Source organism: Rhineura floridana, chromosome 3 (genome assembly GCF_030035675.1).
Source record: "Rhineura floridana isolate rRhiFlo1 chromosome 3, rRhiFlo1.hap2, whole genome shotgun sequence".
NCBI classification, from domain to species: domain Eukaryota; kingdom Metazoa; phylum Chordata; class Lepidosauria; order Squamata; family Rhineuridae; genus Rhineura; species Rhineura floridana.
The window spans coordinates 19,188,711-19,207,469 of NC_084482.1; the positions used below are offsets into that span (position 1 = coordinate 19,188,711).

The following is an 18,759-nucleotide window of genomic DNA, read 5'->3' on the forward strand; positions in this document are numbered from 1 at the left end:
GTTTGTGGGTTGAAGTCCACTAAGGCTGTGGGCACACTAGTCACTTCAGAAGCAGTGAGATTTTTTTTTCTGGCTGCGTTTTGAAGTGACTCTTCTGTCAGCTGGCCACACTTCCCTTCCCCAGCATTGACTTGAGACCTTTCAGAACCACCACCAGCAAAGTGTTGGGCCAATCACTGCCTGGGCCTACTGCAAAGCGTTTCCATTGGCCACACTTGGAGGGGCAGCGGGTTGATCTACCAATCAGCTGCGAAATTTGTCTGAAGCTGAATTTAAAAAGAAATGCACTTGAGCTGATCCAACCAGGTTTTAGAGTAAAAAGGGGCAGAGTTTGACTAGCGTTGTGTGCCCCCATTTTTAGAAACGAGAGGTGGAGACATTCTGGAACTGGCACAACAGTAAGTGTGTCTCTACCATCCTAAGCCACTGAAATTAATGAACCCAAGTTAGTCACGTCTATTAACTTCAATGGTCTACTCTGAGTAGGACTAGCATTGGATACCTCACTTTGACTCTTTCCTTAGTCAATTTGGGTTGCATGAAGACATCATTTCCCAGAACTATTTCATGTCAGTCCAAATGACATTAGGATCAGCCATGGTCAGGGTCAATTGTAGGTTTCCTCTCTCTCTCTCTCTCTCTCTCTCTCTCTTTCACACACACACACACACACACACACACACACACACACACACACACACACACATGCACACACACACACACGCACACAGAGACACACACAGAGAGAGGTTCCACCCTCCTTCCTATTTTGTGACCACAGGAGAGGAACAGAGTTTCACAGTGCGCTTCAGATGGGTGGAAGGTCATCCTGTGGACCTGTACTATCTCATGGACCTGTCCTACTCCATGAAGGATGACCTGGAGAATATCAAGCGACTGGGAAGTGACCTACTATCTGCCCTACGTAATGTTACCACCTCAGTGAAGATTGGTAAGCGGGCCTGAAGGCAAGACTGTTGTGATGAGTGGGGTACACTTGTAGGGTGGGGATCAGTGCAAGACAGCAACCTCAGTGCCTCTGAATTCATTGATCAGATCACTACAAGGCAGAAGAAGTTAACTCAGGGTTGCCATTGTGGCAACCATGTATGTCTTCCCCAGTATCCACAAAGCCTCTGACCACCCACCCACCCACCCACCCCACCCCTTATTCTCACCTTGGTCATGAGGTGGTAAGAGGGATTACCTTTTTTCTCCCTTCAAAAGTGCATAGAGCTGGAGGAGGAAGTTGGAAGAATGACACTCTTTCCCACTTCTTCTTTCAGCTCTATGTGCTTTTCAAGGCTCAGATTAATTCTACTGGATCTACGTGTGCACACTTTCTCTCTTTCTTTCTCTTGGGGGGGGGCTGATCCAAGGGAGAGGGGCAAGAAATGATCAAGGTGGGTGACATTTGCTCAAAATCTGAATGAGTCTATGGGCCTAAGAAGGTTGACAATTCCTGGGTTAGCTGCTTACTTACTGAATAGCTGGGTAGAATACTGCCTTCATATTTTTCCTTATGTGTCCATATAGAGAAAGACTAGAGACTAATAGTGCAATCATGTATTTCATGTCTACTCAGAAGTACGTCCTAGCCAGGTAAGTGAGTATAGGATTGCAGCCACTGGGCATGATCCAACCACAGTTAAATACTTCTAAAAGTGCAAGCATGCTTACTCAAAAATAAGTCTCATTGAGCCAATAGAGGCTGGTCCATTAGGTCAAGTGGACTTCAAAGTGTTTAACTCTGGGTACATGGATTGTATCCTTTCATCATCATCATCATCATCATCTTTTTTTAAAGGAAAGTTGACAATTTTGAGGAAGAGGCTCCAAAATATCCCTGAGTGCCCCCTTCCCCAATCCTCCCTGCTAACAGCTATAATCTTGTTGGCATGTAAGTGTTTGTGACGGACTGCTGGGAAATGCATATATATGCTCTGGCATTTTGTTCAGAGAAGAAGAAGGAGGGAGGCCATAATAAGTATTTGCAGTGCCTTGCAAAAGTACTCAGACCCCTGACGAATGCTCTCACGTTACTGAATTACAAATGGTACATTGTAATTTCGTTCTGTAGGATACTTTATTTTGAAACACTGAAACTCAAAATCAATTATTGTAATATGAGAGCATTGCTCAGGGGTCTGAATACTTTTGCAAGGCACTGTATTTATTGTTATCATACGGCTCGCTGAATCTCGGTTTTGGATATACCATGGGTGTGATGATGTCCCCTGAATAAAATACTGTTTACAGAACGCGGCTTTTATTATAAGGCAGAAGCCCTATAACATGGGCGTGTCTTCTGTCCCTTGACCCCCGTGTTATAGCGAGGTTTTACTGTATTACATTTGTACCCCACCTTTCCTGCAAGGAGCTCAAGGTGGCGTACATGGTTCTCCCTCTCCCCATTTTATCCTCACAACAACCCTGAGAAGTAGGCTAGGTTGAGAGGCAGTGATGGGCCCAAGGTCACTCAGTGAACTTCATGGTCTCCCAGGTCCTGGTCTGACACTCTGACGACTACGCTACACTGGCTTTCAGACACGCAGGTAGGTGAAAGAAAACAGCATCATCTGTTCATTGCAGGATTTGGCTCCTTTGTTGACAAGACAGTTCTGCCTTATGTGAGCACAGCACCCTCGAAATGGCAGCACCCCTGCCTGCAAGCGAATGAGACCTGTCAGTCAGCGTTCAGCTACCAGCATGTGCTGGCACTCACAGATAATGCGAGCGAGTTTGAGAGCAGAGTCAGCCAGCAGCGCATCTCGGGTAACCTGGACACAGCTGAGGGGGGCTTTGACGCTATCATGCAGGCAGCCATTTGCAAGGTGAGATGGGAGAGGGTGGGGGCTTTATGTGCATGGCTGAAAGAGGAGGCACACGGCTGGGAAGTATGCATAGGCTCTGATAACAATAAGGCAGGCACAGGTATGTATGTATATGATTGTAAGCCTGCGGGCAGGGACTGTCTGTTTTAATTGATGGTATGTAAGCCACTCAGGGAGCCTTTTTGGCTGAAGAGTGGGGTACAAATACAATAAATAAATAAATAAATAAATGAATGAATGAATGAATGAATGAATCCAAACATGTGCAAACACTATCCCATGTTAATCCTCCTCTTTTGTATATAGTTATGAGGGATAAGGCTTTCAGGGTGCTTCCAGACTGTCGCTGTTTTCAGGTGGGATTCAATCACATGTCGGCAATTTTAAGTTGCACTATTAAAGCTGAGTGGGAAGTCTTGTATAACAAACCCACTTCCCGAAAAGATCAGCCTTTTAGTAATAATGAAAGTGATGGGGAAATGCACTGGAAAGTGAGGGATCACACTGGCATCCTCTTATGTCCCCACAAATAGATCAGGATGAATGCTTAATAAACAGGGGATCTGGAAGTTCTCAAGTGTGCAAGACATGCACTCTGCTGTGTGCAAATGAGAATAATACAAAGAAAGATTCCATAGCAATGGAGATTTCATGCAGAGTTGGTCCACCTGAACATTTCATCCTGAGTTCAGCTTTCAGATCAGGGGATGCTGAATACTTACTGATCAATACCATTGGGTTTTCTGACCTGCAAACTCTGCTAATCTTCTTTCAGTCACTAACAGCACCGTGTCTGACAACTGCCATATAATTTAAATTTCATGAATTTTATCTTAAATTTGGTCATTTATTTAGCCTAGTGGTTGGAAACCTGTGACCCTCTAGATATTGTTTGAATCCAGCTCTCATCAGCCCCAGCCAGTGTGGGTCAGGAAAGTCCAGCAACATCTGGAGGTCCATAGGTTAGTCACTCCAGTTTAGCCAATTTTTAAAAAAGCCAGTTTCCCAATTTGATTCTGAAATCCAAGGGCTGAAGGGCTGTCAGTGACAAAATCTTAATTTTTTAAAATCGGTACGTGCTCTCAGCCTTTCCCAACCTTTGGGTCCCTAGATGTTGCTGGACTGCAGTTCCCATCATTTTTGACCCTTGGCCATACTGACAGGGACTAATGGGAGTTATAGTCCAATAACATCTGGGGATCCAAAAGTTGGGAAAGGCTGCTTATCAATCTTGAAGTTCTGTGGAATTTTGGTTCTATTAACATGCTATCCCAAACTGCCCTGAAGATGCTGTGTTTTCATGTGACAGTTTGTGTCCACATGCAGACACTCGAGCACCAAATATTGGTGTACTGTGTGAACTGTGGTGTAACTGCCTCTCTCCTTCCAGGACCATATTGGCTGGCGGGATGTGACGAAGCTGTTGGTCTTCACTTCGGATGGCACATTCCACATGGCAGGAGATGGGAAGCTGGGTGGGGTTTATCTCCCCAATGATGGGCGCTGCCACTTGGATGACAACGGGCTATATATGAAAAGCCACCTATATGTAAGTCTCTCTCAGTCCTCTTGAAAGGAAGTAGGGAGGGAGGGCAATTCCTTTGGGAGACAAAGGAAAACGGCACCACCGTTGGGTAGTAACTTAATTAGGACCAATTCACAAAAATGTAGCAAGCTTTTGGCTTCTCCAGAACTCTTAAGAACATAAGAACAGGCCTTCTGGATCAGGCCAAAGGCCCACCTAGTCCAGCATCTTGTCCTCATAGCAGCCAGCCAGATGCCCTTATGGGAAGCCCGCAAGCAGGACCTGAGTGCAAACAGCACTCTCCCCTTCTGCAGTTTCCAGCAACTGGCATTCAGAAGAAGCATGCTGCCTCCGACGGTGGAGGCAAGCAGAGCATAGCCATTGTGGTTAACAGCTATTGACAGCCTAATTCTCCATGAATTTGTCTAACTCTCTTTGAAAGCCACCCCAGTTGCCATCTTCATTAGGCAGGATATTGTCTGAGTGAGCTCTGCAGCATTGGGGACCGGGAAGCTCAGATGGTGGTGCTGGTTCTAAGTCTCAGGTGCACTTAGGCAGAATTGAAATGTCTCCACAGTGACTGAAATAACGGCTCAGTGCACTGCAGACCCATTGCTGCCTGATTGCTTAACGATGGTTAGGTGGCATGGAAGTGCCTTGTGGGCTCCTCCTTCCCATTTCTTTCCCCCTTTTTGTTGTGTGCTCCCCTCCCCACTTCCTCCTCCTCCCTTCTCACACAAGCATCCACCCATCTGGGGCTAGTGTTCCGTGTGGAATGGTGTTTCCAAAACTGCAGTGTGCATACTCGCTTTTACAGTGCTGGTTTGCCACTAACTATGGTTAATGTTGACATGTCCTAACCATAGCTAGCTCTGAATGGCAACTGAATGAGAGGGAGGGGAGGGGAGTGTGAGGCCAATGGGGAGGGAGGAATTGGGAGAGGGAGGAGCCTGTGACCCTGTGAGGTGTTTCTGATTGGTTACCCATGGGTAGGGATAGGGAGAAAAATGGTTTTGTTTGCATTTTAATGAGAAATTACCTAATGTGCACTTCTACAACCGATGTGCAAACCAAAACCCAGCTACTCTTCGAAATTCACACTTCTCCAAATGTTGCGATGCAGTTTTCCAACCAAACAATATGTACAAAATAAGCATATTGGGAGGAAATGAGCGTAAATAGGATACATAACATACAAAAATGCATTATATTAGTGGAAATTGCTTTGCAAAAATGTCTGTATTAGTCAAAACTGCATATAAAATGTGTTTATTGGGATAGATTTTCACTAAAATGCTATTGAATTTTCATGATTTTTTTTTAATTTCAAATTGTTGAGGAGAATATGGAAATTGGAAATTTAAGATTGGAAAAATGAGGAACTTAGAGAACCGAAATTGATGGATTTGTCCATCCCTACCCATGGGTAGCCCTGATTGGTTACCCCTGGGTAGCCTATCAGGAAGTGTTGCCTCTTTACACGGAGGCAGGAAGGACCGTGGGACCAGCACAGGTTGTGTGATCCTTACAGCAAAATGTCTGACTCTTGCCATGGGGAAAAAGACTAACATATTTTCTGTGGAGGCCTTCTGTACTTCTAATTGCAGACAACAACACTGAACAAGAGCCTGCTTACCACTTGAGTGTGCATTTAGGCCTTAACTAGATGTGGCAATAACTGCATGCTTGACACCAAAATTGGCAGCTATGTATCTAGCTGCAGTCCCCCTCTGTAATGTCTAGCGCCATGCCAATGTAGCGACAGCCAATGAGGTAGGGTAGGAAAATGTGGAGCATTGTGATGTTGCAACACAGTTAAGTCCACTAAATGTTAGAGGGGGAGCTTGATGTGAAATGACCATTTTTTGCAGTGGATGTGTTAATGTAACACTACACCTGCTTTGAACCTTGGGAGTAAATGTACTTTTATGTGATGTGAAACAATCCCAAGCTGGGCTCTTTATTATTCATTCATTCATTGGCACAAAGAAATTTCTTGCGAGCTCTCTGTGCTGTGTGTGATGAATAAAGCTTGTGGCTAGTGACTGTGAGCATTAAAAAGGGAGTGCTCTCTTCGTACAAACATAGGAGACTGCCTCATGCTGAGCCAGACCACTGGTCCACCGAGCCCAGCATTGTTACTATGCCTGGCAGAAGCTCTCCAGGAACTCCGGCAGGAACATTTCCTAGTCCTACTATCAAAGGTCCTTTCAACTGGAAATGCCAACAGGGCTAAACCTGGGACCTTCAGCCTGCAAAGCACATGTGCTCTATCACTGACCTTTGGGCCATTAAAGGCAATAAATATGACATTGGGCCCTTGACTCCTTCGGGAGGATGGATGGCATAGGAATTCCATAAATGAATATAAATAAATACATTTTCACTGGGAACCTCCCTGCCCTCCAAATTCTATGGGAATTGGCCACAGTGCACTGGCAGAACAAATTCTTTGCAAGTGGAAGGTCCCAGGTTCAATCCTGGGCATCTCCAGGTAGGGCCAGGAGTGTCCCCTGTCTGAAACGCTGGAGAGACGCTGCCTGTCTAGACTGAACTAGACAGACCAATTGTCGGACACAGTATAAGGCAGCAGCTTCCAGCATCCCTATGGACAGAAAAATGATCTTGGCTTAAATAACTCAATCTGGCTAACTTTACTTAAACAGCCCCCACCCACCCCTGAGTTTATACCGGGCTTGGGGAATCTGTGGCCTTCCAGATTTGGCTGGACTCCCAATTATCAGCCCCAGCTAGCGGAGCCAGTGGCCAGGGGTGATGGGAATTGTAGTTTGACAGCATCTGGAGGGCCACAGGTTAGCCTGTCTGGATTGGAACTTTCTGACTGGAGGCCAGAGAGACAAGGGCTTCCAGATTCTGTCCTCCACCTCTGGGAAGGGAGGAAAATGGGAGTGAAGATTTCCCTCAACATTATATCTCAGGCTCATCTCTTTGCAGGACTACCCTTCAGTTGGACACTTGGCTGAGGTGCTGTCTGAATCCAACATCCAGGCCATATTTGCTGTGACTGGGCCCAGGGTTATTATATATGAAGTGAGTGCAGAACTGGAAGGGAGAGATGTAGAGGAAACTTGAGGTGTGTCGGGTTTGCCTCTCACCCTTTTCATTCCTCTCAGGAGCTGAGCAGGCTCATTCCCAAGTCGGTGGTTGCAGAACTGAAGGAGGATTCCAGCAACGTGGTGCAGCTCATCGCGGATGCCTACAGTGTGAGGATGAGGAGGGGGTCACAAGAGGGGCAGAACTCTTTGGGACGGTGGGAAGGGTCCACAGGACTCCCAGAGCTCCACAGGACAGAGCCAGGCCCAGAGTGAGAATGAACATTCTGTGGTTTATTTATGTTTTCAGTGTGAACACTTCCAGAGGGATAGCCATGATAGTCTCTCAAAGCAAACAGAGTTTGCTGTTTTTATTATTTGTTTATTTATTAAATTGATATCCCGCCCTTCCTCTTAAAGGAGCCCAGGGTGGCAAGTCAAAATATTAAAAACATTCTAAAACATCTTGAAAACAAAAGCAAACACATTAAAACAAAACATCTTTAAAAACTTTAAAACAATGCATCTTTAAAAACGTCTTTTTAAAAAAAGCTTTAAAACATCTTAAAAAGCAATTCCAACACAGACGCAGAGTTGGATAAGGTCTCTACTTAAAAGGCTTATTGAAAAAGGAAGGTCTTCAGTAGGTGCTGAAAAGATAACAAAGATGGTGCCTGTCTAATATTTAAGGGGAGGGAATCTAAAGTGTAGGTGCCACAGCGCTAAAGGTCTGCTTTCTATGTTGTGCGGAACTGACCTCCTGATAACATTGTATCTGCAGGAGGCCCTCACCTGCAGAGTATAGTGATTGGGTATATAAGGGGTAAGATGGTATTTCATGTATCCTGGTCCCAACTTGCATAGGGCTTTGTACACTAAAACCAGAACCCTGTACTTGGCCTGGTAGCTAATGGGCAGCCAGTGCAATTATTTCAACAGTGGGGAGACATGTTGGTGATACCCTGCTCTAGTGAGCAGATGCGCCACTGCATTTTACCCCAGCTGCAGCTTCCAGACCAGCCTCAAGGGCAATATGAAAAGCATGTCCCATCTATATTTTTATCTATTTATTTATCATTAAATGTATGTCCCACTTTTCCTACAAGGAGCTCAAAGTTGGTATCCATAGTTCTCCCCATCCCCATTTTATCACCAGAACGGCCCTTTGAGGTAGGCTAAGCAGAGAGACAGTGGCCTGGTTCACACATGATGGTAAACCAGAACATGGCTTACCATGACCGCATAAATGTGCTGGCTCCCAGTGAGATGCTCACAGCTACTATGCTCCTTCCTGGGCTTTTTAGGTCAGTGCAAGGCAACAGCTAAGCTAAAGTTTGGCTTAGTGTGTTGTCCAAACCCATGCTTAAGGTCTACACCATGACTTATAACCATAAGATAAATCTTGGCTACAGATTGTGGTTAAGGAGGAGAGACCTTAACCACAATCCTAGGTTCAGATGGCACGCTAAGCCAAAACCTTGATTTAGCTGTTGCACAGGGCTCACCTAAAAAACCTGGAGAGGAGCCAAGCCGCTGAAATCTCCTTCTTAGGAGTTAGCACATTCATGCTAAGCCCTGGTTTGGCTTCGTGTGACATGCAAACCTGGCCAGTGACTGATTCAAGGTCACCCAGTGAGCTTCATGGCAGTGTGAGGATTTGAGCTCACATCTCCTAGATCCTAGTCAAACATTCTAACCACTATGCCACACTGTATTTGGGGGCAAGGAAGGAGTTTTCTTCCAGGTTAGATTGGCTAGTAATGCTGGGCATTATTCCTCTCATACTGTATGTGGCCTGGCTCCTTTGCTGGAGTCACCTGGTGCCATCTGTGGGGCCCTGTTGATGCTGCAGCGTCTCTGAAGTGAAGTGAGGATGGGCCAGATCAGTGCTCCCCAATGACCACTAGGGAGCCCCATGCGATCTGCTTGAACTTAGTTTAGATAAAGCTTCTCTGCTGCTGAAACTAAGCTGGCACTGCATACTGCCTGGATGGGAAGCCAACTTTTAAGTCTCTCCGAGCACCTCTAAGGACAGGATATGCGTGAATAAAACAAGGAAACACTTATGTGCTGCATGGCACACATTGGCTGGTTCTGCCCTCTGCTGGTGGTGATGGATACTGGGTAGCATCCAGCTACGTTATACAGAGGCGGCCCGTTGAAATTAACAGACGTAGGAACATGAGAAGCTGCCTTATACTGAGTCAGGTCCCTGGTCTATATAGCTCAGTATTGTTTACACTGACTGGCAGTGGCTCTCTAGGGCTACAGGCAGGAGTCCCTCTCAGCTGTACCTGGAGATGCTGGGGACTGATGCAAAGCAGATGCTTTACTGCTGAGCTACAACCTTTCCCCAACCTAAGTCTGTAGATGGTAATAGGTCTTGAGTACAACCAACACTGGATATCATCCACTGATATGGGGTGAGGAAGTCATGAAGGGTCCTGCTTAGAGGAGATGACGATAAGTTCAAAGTGCATTATGTGTATTATCCTGGTAACCTTTATAGCAACCCTGTAAAGTAGTCCAGTATTCTTCTTCCCCGAGTGCTGAGAAAGAGTGTCTCGCTTAAAGCCATCCAGTGAGCAAATGACTGAGATAAGGTTTGAATTGTGGATCTTCCCTGCACACAGCACATGCTTTAAACTGTGGCATACATTGGCATGGGGCTGGCCAAAGGGCTTCTGGCTCCTCCCACTTGACTGGGGTGCTACAGGGCAAGGAGCCCCCTTAAAGTCAGGCACGCATTCTCATGGTCAGTCTTCCCACAGAGCCTCTCATCCACTGTGAACCTGGAGCACTCGTCAGATCTCCCTCCTGGCATCTCCCTTGCTTACGACTCGCATTGCGGTGACTCAGAAACACATGGAGGCGCAAAGGGTGGAGAGTGCCTTGGTGTACACGTCAACCAGCAGGTGAGCATTTTGGCCATGGGTGGGGAACTTCAGACTCTGGGACCAAATGTGGCCCTCTAGGCCTCTCTAGCTGGCCCTCGGAACTCTTCCCTCACTCCCTCTCTGCAGGCCACAACCCTCTACTCACTACCCTCACTGGCCCTGCTTTGCACCCTGAGTGTTTTTACTTGGCTGGACTGTTTTTGGATTCTGATAATGCCTTTTGCTTATTTGGATGGAGGACAGGTGTATTTTTTAGAAACAAGTCTACTGTAATTTACAGTTGTCACTTGCCCAGTTTTGCCTCTGGCATCACACACCACTGTCATGTGGCCCTCGGTGGGTTGCCCAGAAAGGAACGTGACTCCTCAGGCTGCAAAAGTCTCCCCACTCCCTGGCTTAGGCTGGTGACTTCCAGTCATTCTAAAGGAGCAGGCCTGGCCCACTTAGTGTGGCTTGGAGCAGGGCGGAGAAAGCTGTGGCCCTGCAGATGTTGCTGGACTACAACTCCCATCATCCCTGACCATTGGCCATGTTGGCTGGGGGCTTCTAGGAGATGGAGTGTCCAACAACATCTGGAGGGCCACAGCTTCCCTGCCTTGGAGCAACGTGGGTGGCATTGCTGAAGCCACTCTCACATCTCATGCGCTCCCCTTCCCACAGGTGCAATTCACGGTGCGGATAAAGGCTACCACGTGCCTGTCTGGTCCTCAGAAGCTGGTGCTCCGAGTCCTGGGAGTGGGAGAAGAGCTGCATGTAGACCTGACAACAGTGTGCGAGTGCCAGTGTGGGGATACCCAGTCCTACGCGCCTCACTGTTCTGGTGGCCTTGGCAACCTTACCTGTGGAGTCTGCCGGTATTATTGTTATTTTATAACAGCTGTTTAGAAAACATATATAGACATGCATACATTACACATTCACACAGAAAGACACACACACTTCCTAGGTAACAGTGGTTAAGACTGCAGCCTGAATTACGCATTGTGCAAAGAAATCCTTCCCCCGCCCCCTGCACTGAATCTACTGCCAGTTGATTTTACTTGGCAGACCCTGGATTCTAGCATTATATACATGAGGGAAAATGTTTACCTAATCTTCCCTCTCCTGTCTACACCATTCTTAACTTGAGAAAAGTCAGTCCAATCCCATTTCTCTCTCCCCGTCACAAAAAATTAGTTGTCTTCCCCCCGCCCCCAATCTAGAAAGGCCCAAATGAGTCCGCTTTTCCTTCCAAACTCCGTGATAACGTTGGTTGCCCTTGCAGGGTGAATGAAGGCAGCTAGGCGTCAGTGGTGGCTGCTGCCCATTGATCATGGGAGGGTGGAAGGCAGGGAGCTCAAGCAGTATGTGAAGCCAGGATCAATGACAGATGGAACCAACTAACTCATTTTGTCCCCATCTTCCTCCCTGCTGAGTTCTACAAGGGGCAACACGGAAACCCATGAGGCGGCTTATAACCTGGACTGGTTATAAGTAAGAAGGCAGGTGGGGGCTGGCTGAGGGCAGACTGAGGATGGTGGGGCAGAGCCCTCTTTGCCTTTAAGCTAGGCTCATTGAGTGAAGAACTGGGCTGGAAGGAGAAAAAAGCAAGGGCTCAGTGGGCCTGACATGTGGCTTACTGAGGAAGTGGGCAGTAGGGGAGGATGAGACTGCAAACCTACAGTTTGGTTCAGCAGCTCTGTTTGACCCCCCCCCATGCACCCTCTTTGCTGTTCTAGCTGTCAGGAAGGCCACGCTGGTCGGCACTGTGAGTGCAAGCAAGAGTTGGATCCAGAGGCCACGTGCCGAGATGTGAATGACACAGGTCCAGTGTGCAGTGGCAAGGGTCGGTGTGTGTGTGGGAAATGCCAGTGCAACGCCCAGGCAAGCGGACCCCTTTGCAAGTGTGACAACGCTGGCTGTGAACGGCACAATGGGCAGCTCTGTGCAGGTAAAAATTGCGGGTTTTTCTAATGTCAAGGTCATTGGTTTCTTTAACCTTGCAAATTTTGGGGAATGTAGTCATTAGTGGTACTAGCAGGATAAAGTAAGTGGGACACTTAAAGCCTCATAGTAGCCAGAGTGTTATCATGGGTATATCCGTCAGTCTTAATAAGGAAAGCAGGTTGCTAATGTAGTCTCTAGACTGTCACTATTTTGTGGGAGGGATTTAAGCACATACCAGAAATTTAGGGTTGTGCAGTTTATTTATTTGTTGCATTTGTATACCCCCCCCCATAGCTGAAGCTCTCTGGGCGGTTTACCACAATTAAAAACATTGAACACAAATATACATATTTAAAAACACTCCAGTTAGAGTGGATTAAAGCGCTCTGTCACCCTGGTGCAACAAATTCACTTTTTTTAAAAAAGTCCAGACTTTCTGGAGGTAGGAAAGTGATGGGGAAATGCATTAAAAAGTGTGGGATGAATGAATGATGAACAGGGAAATGTATTAACGACCACTTAAGCTAATCAGAATGAATGTAAACCACTTTGTGGTTTCTCGCAATCAAGAGGCACATACATTTTGTTAAATAAATAAATGCCCCCTGTTGTATAACCTTCCTGCAAACAAATCAGAAGCAATGCTCAGTAAAGGCCAAACACAGTCTAATCTCCATGTAATTTTTGTGCAAGCCAAGCAGGATGAATGATTAATAAACAGGTCATCTGGAGGAGCTCTAATATGTCCAGGTATGTATCTATACTGCAATACAGGGGAAAAACAAAATGGGGTATTAAGCACAGAATTTAGCTTCCTGAGACTGTTCATTTAAAAAGAGCAACTTTCTAGCCCACATGATTATGAAGATGCTGTTGGATGTATGAGGGCAATGCCTGCTGAAATCTCAGAAGCTAGAAGGGTGACTTACATATATATTTTGTAAGAGAAATGGTTATCTGAAGGAACTCTGTGAAACTGACAAATGTCTCTTCTTGCTGATAGGCAATGGGCAATGCAGATGTGGCAATTGTGAGTGCCATCTGAACTTCACTGGCAAAGCATGCCAGTGCAGCCTGGATACCAGTGGGTGCATGCAGGAGGGCATTGTATGTAGTGGTCATGGTCATTGTGTCTGCAACAGATGCCAATGTGATACTGGCTGGTTTGACAGTCACTGCAGCCGGTGTGCTAATTGCCCTACACCCTGTGAGGAGCACAGGTAAGACTGATTTGATCTTAGAACAGGTAAAGTTGGGCAGATGTGGGGAGGCTCAGCAGCTGTGTGCACATGCATGAAGAGAGATTATTGATCAGCTCAGTTACATTTCTCAAGTATCCCTGCAACTATGACCAGATTGAGCATGGGGCATACCCGACAACCACCAATGTCATCTTCTCATTTTCCCCTCACTATTTCAGAGGGGGTATCCTTTTGCTATAGTTGCTATTTCTTTCAAGCAGGAAGATACAACAATGTTCATGAAAACAATAAGCCACCCAGGTGATAGTAAAATATATAAACGCCATCATGCACTTTGATTTATTTTAAGTGCTAAATTAAATCCAATGCACTTTCACTTAAGCCAGTGGGGAACCTATGATCTTACAGATGTTACTGGACTGCACCTCCCATGATCCCTCCCCCTTGGCCATGTTGGCTGGGGCTGATGGGAGCTGGAGTCCAACAATATCTGGAGGGCCACAAGTTCCCCAGCCCTGACTTAAGCTTACGTTAATTGACAGCAGTAGAGGAGTTATGAAGAGGCCTTAATGACTGCTGCAGAAAATCTACAACACATTGGGGGGAAAAATGAGGGAAAGCAAAATTAATTTAGGTAGAGTGTGCACTGGGCAACTTGTGATCCACTGAGCCAAGTACAGCATCCCCAGCAGTGGCTTGATCAATCTCCTGCTTTTTGGTTTCTGCCTGATACTGCAAAAATAGTGAATCTCTCAAGTACCTGGCAGACAACAATACATGGCTGGTGGGCTGCTTTTGGCTGGCTAAGTCACAAGTTGAATAGGGCTGACATACCGAGAATGAGTTTTTAAGGCCCTACTCGTAGCAGCAGCCATTCCCAGTTGGCTGGGAAACATTAAAGGCAGGCACCAGTTTGTTGCTGAATGCAACTCAAGGGGTATGAGAACTGCAGTGGCCCAAGCAGGAAAAAAATGGCTTGCTTGGGAGAAGAGCCCACTTGTGTTATAATGGACAAATGATCTCTGCAGAAGGTTGGCAACTTTTTCCCAATCCCTTCTCCTGCACATTGCACAGCAGCCTGAGAAACAGGAATTTGGGTAGTGAAGCGTTTTCTTGGTATGGAGATAATAAAGTGCTGGGAAAAGCTTGGAGTACTTATATTTTTGCATGCCAAGCTATTCTTAAAATGCACTGGAGCAACGCCAGTAAGCAAAGTGTACAACTTTTCTGAAAAATAGATTTGATTTTTTAAAATCTGAATGTTGTGTTTTATGCAAGCTGCTTAGACATTTTTATTATATTAAGCAGGACTTTATAATGTTTTAAAATAGAAATAGTCCTGTCTGCTGCTGCATTAGGTTGCCGTGTGTGGCTGATTAAGTTTTATTTATACAGTTTGAAAAGTGTTTATGTGGCATTTTTGTGATTCTATACAACCTTGACGATGTTCCAGCTTTCCATCACATTGGAGGCGAGCACACACATGTAGATCAGGTAGCTTCATTGTGAGCCCAGCATGAGCTTGAACCCTTGTTTTACTTTATAAATAGTGCACTCCTATACATAACCTAAGTAGGAAAGAGCCTTGTTGAGTACAGTAGGGCTTATTCCCAGGTAAGCAGGTTTAGGAGTGCAACCTCTGTGTTTAGTAACTAAAACATGACACGTGTGCCTACTGGTCAGTACAGCAGCCCATTAGGCCATGTTGTATAGAAGTAGCATAAGGTCAACAGCAGTAGAGGACCTATCAGTTAATTCACTCTATCGAAGCAATAACTACACTGTGTTCTCTCATTCACACAAAATTCACTATTAAGATTTCCTTGCCGTGAAAGCCCCAAAACAGACAAACTGTATTTATTGTACATTTTCAACTTATTAATAAACACAGCTCCCAAATGGGAACACCTGCACATACTTTCAGTGGACTACAAGTAACTTCACAGATATCCCTGCTTATGTGGCCAAACATTTCTTTCTTGGTGTGATATTTTTGGGGGGGGCGGGTAAAAGGAGAAAGCTCTCTGCAGCAGGTAGCAGAGTAAAAAGCACAGGGTGAAAATCCATGTGGCTGTTCTGTATGTCGGCAGGGATTGTGCAGAGTGCAAAGCCTTTGGAACAGGACTGCTAAGTGGGAATTGTAGCACCTCCTGCAACCAGATGGTGAATGTGGTGCCAGGCTCCACCACAGATGAGAGATGGTGCCAGATGGCGGCAGAAGACGGCAGCCTCCTCATCTACCTCATTGAGAGGGATGAGAGAGGCAGGATCACCTTGATGGTGAATGGTAAATATGGTAAGTGGCGTGAGAGCACAGGAAAGAAGGGTTGGACAGCCTTTGTCTTTGCAGACCAGTCACTGGGGCATAAGTGCAGGAGAGGGCTGTTACTGCACTCAGATCCTGCTTGTGGGTTTCCCATAGGGCATCTAGCTGGCCACTGTGAGAACAGGATGCTGGTCCAGATGGGCCTTTGTCCTGATCCAGCAGGGCTGTTCTTACGTTCTGAAGGCAGCATGCTAAGCTAGAGCAGGCAGAAGTTTCAGCAGCACTTGAGTCTGCCAGGGCCTAAGTTGTAACCCAAGCTCTGTGTGACTTCATGTCATTTGTCCCATTACCCTTTGCCTTGATCCAGTACAGGAGGTAGATCTATATGCAAAAAGCAGTATTCCTCATGCTAAGTGATTGTAGATGGGAATTGTGCACAGAAAAATCCCCCTGTACAACTCAATTCTCATTTGAGCACCAACTGATGAAATGCACTGTTTGGCATCTCTCATCCTTGTGTCTCTAATCACCATTTGTTAGGTGCAATGACCGCTGCAGAAGGAGCAAGAAGAGATCCAGTCTTCCCAACTGCCAAAGTATAAATTGCAATCTGCCCATTTCATATGTAGAGTGCCATGCAGGTTGATGGCACTATAGTAACGACAGCCACTACCCAATTCCACCTCTTTGCCTATTTAGGGGTTAGTCTCCCTTGCAGCAGCAAAGGTGGAGGTAGAAGACATTTGCAGATGTACTCTTTCCTCACCCTATATCCCCATGGAGAAAAGAGAAGCCAGCATCAGCACCTATCACTTTTAAGACAGATGCACCTCCCACTGGCAGCAACTACCTTCAGAGTAAAAGGAAGAAAGTCACTACCCAAGCGTGCAAGATACTTTGCTTTGAGAGATGGGGTTACGGTACAGTCCAAAGTATCCTTCCTAGAGAGTATGTCTCATTGAACTCAATGGGATTCTGAATATACATGTATAGGAGGACAACTGTGCCAGATTTAATGTTAACCTTCTCTCACCCGTGGTAGCTACCATTTCGTTTTAAATGTGGAAAAGATTTAAACATTTTCCCATCCCTTGGTATGAAGTGCAACAGTGCAGTGACATACATCTTAGGCGTGTACACACTCAGAAAAATTACAAGATAAAGCTTTACCACAACAGAGCCATTTCACAACGCAACTGCCCCCCCCCCAAAAAAAATCTCACTGACCTTAGGAAGCCTAGGCTCTGCTCTGCTGTGCTAGTTTTTCTACAGGAAAGGTTTGTCTACTACTTGCATTCTGAATAATATAATTCAACTCTATAAAACAAACAAGGACAAAAGGTGGATTTTGTATCTTGGTACAAGCTGCAAGACAGTGATAGCCAGTGGAATACCCTCCAGAGGGTGTTACGACTACAACTCTTCATCATCCCTGATCACTGGCCGTGCTGGCTGGGGAACTGTAATCCAACTTCATCTGGAAGTTATGCCCTACAAAGAGAGGTGGGCACGAATGTTCACTGGTAGTAGAGTGTATGGGCATGACAATAGCAGGAGAGGGAATAAGTCAAGAAAGTAAGGAAGGGGCCGTTGCTTCTGCAAATCCCAACACCTCCTTTCTTCTACTCTGCCAGGTACTACAACCAAGCAGACCTTCACGCTGGTGCTGTACTTGGTGCTGGGTTTTGTGTTATTGGGACTCTTCCTCATTATAATCTACCGCATCATCGTGGAGATCTATGACCGGAGAGAGTTTAAGCGCTTTGAAAAGGAGCGCAAATGTGCCAAGTGGAACGAGGTCAGTGATCCTACCTTCCTTGACTTAAAGCCAAGGTGTTTGTTCACATCTTGCTTGGTCAGCCAGCCCTGGTCATTTGATATGACAGGATCTTACCTGCTCCTTATCTGGCCAGGGAATTATTCAGCTCTGACTGGGCTGCTGTCTCCTGCAACAAGAGTTACACGTGTTCCATAAAGCAGATTATGTGGCCATGAAAATGTCACATTTACAGCAAGTGTAAAGCCCAGCACACTACAAGCTGGAAGGCTGAACACTGCATGCAGAATGGTGTAAGTTAAGCACGTATAATGTGGCTGGTTTTAAATCTACCTCTGCCCCAAGGCTGCAGTCACCTTACCAGTACTTCTAACCAGAGTTCTTTAGACCAGCAGGATATACATTTAATAAATAATAATTATTATACTCATGCTGCTGTTGCAGCCAACTTCAGATCAGGCTGTGATCAAAGCAGTAGGCGCACCTGCTGATGGTTACAATCACATAATGAACCTAGGTGCAGGTTCAACAAACAGTTAATACAAGATGTTGGAAGCTACTTGAGCAGAGCAGTACTGATTCCAGTGAAACCCTTTCAACCACAATGTCCTGCCATCTGTTGCTGGTTTTCCACCCCCCAAAGATGGGACATTTGCTCAGATTGACATTGCCAGCTAGTCTCACTCCAAATGTTATTTCAAGGCATATAAAATTGTATCAGACTCTCACCTCCAAGGTATGCTAGATTGGCCACACAGGTGGTTCAGGGGAAGGAAATCCTTTAACAGGAAATAGAGGTGCTCACTGGTCACCCCGCTTGCAGATGTAGCGTGAACTTCCTCCATTGCTTCTTCCAATTTCCTTTTGTAGGTGAACAACCCTCTGTTCAGGAGTGCCATCACCACAGTCATGAACCCCAAGTACAATAGTGACTAAGGTCTGCAACCACAGCCACAAACACAGCACCAGCTGTTGGATAAGAATGCTGAACTTGGGCCAGAGACAACTGGATTTGAATCCTCAGCCATGGGCAAGATTTTATTAGCTTGGCCTACCTAATTTTATCACCATAAAATGAAACTAGAAATCATATTATTTCTTCTCCCTGGGAGGACACCTTCCCACCTGTTGGTGATTTTTTTAAAACAGAAAAATAAACTGAAAGCATGTGAATTCTGATTAAACAAAATAAAACATTTGGTTAGCTTAAAATATAGCCTTCTCAGGTTCAGACTTCTTTGATGAAGGCCACCTGTTGTTGGTAACTGGCAGGTTTCCA

General features: G+C 45.8%; 1 protein-coding gene across 6 annotated transcripts in view; it reads left to right on the forward strand.

Moving 5' to 3' along the window:
* ITGB7 (integrin subunit beta 7) overlaps positions 1-18,692 on the forward strand; it is a 65,439-nt gene extending 46,747 nt beyond the window's left edge. For 5 of the 6 annotated variants that reach the window (XM_061614750.1, XM_061614748.1, XM_061614749.1 and 2 more), the window contains exons 5-16: positions 782-952; positions 2,593-2,834; positions 4,225-4,383; positions 7,315-7,410; positions 7,494-7,583; positions 10,184-10,327; positions 10,970-11,163; positions 12,028-12,239; positions 13,239-13,455; positions 15,528-15,733; positions 17,338-17,501; positions 18,351-18,692. In XM_061614750.1, coding sequence (XP_061470734.1) covers positions 782-952; positions 2,593-2,834; positions 4,225-4,383; positions 7,315-7,410; positions 7,494-7,583; positions 10,184-10,327; positions 10,970-11,163; positions 12,028-12,239; positions 13,239-13,455; positions 15,528-15,733; positions 17,338-17,501; positions 18,351-18,416 — 1,961 coding nt within the window. In that variant the 3' untranslated portion in view covers positions 18,417-18,692. The remainder of the gene's footprint in view (positions 1-781; positions 953-2,592; positions 2,835-4,224; positions 4,384-7,314; positions 7,411-7,493; positions 7,584-10,183; positions 10,328-10,969; positions 11,164-12,027; positions 12,240-13,238; positions 13,456-15,527; positions 15,734-17,337; positions 17,502-18,350) is intronic. The other variant, XM_061614751.1, reaches the window with a different exon arrangement.
* The last annotated feature ends 67 nt before the right edge of the window (positions 18,693-18,759 follow it).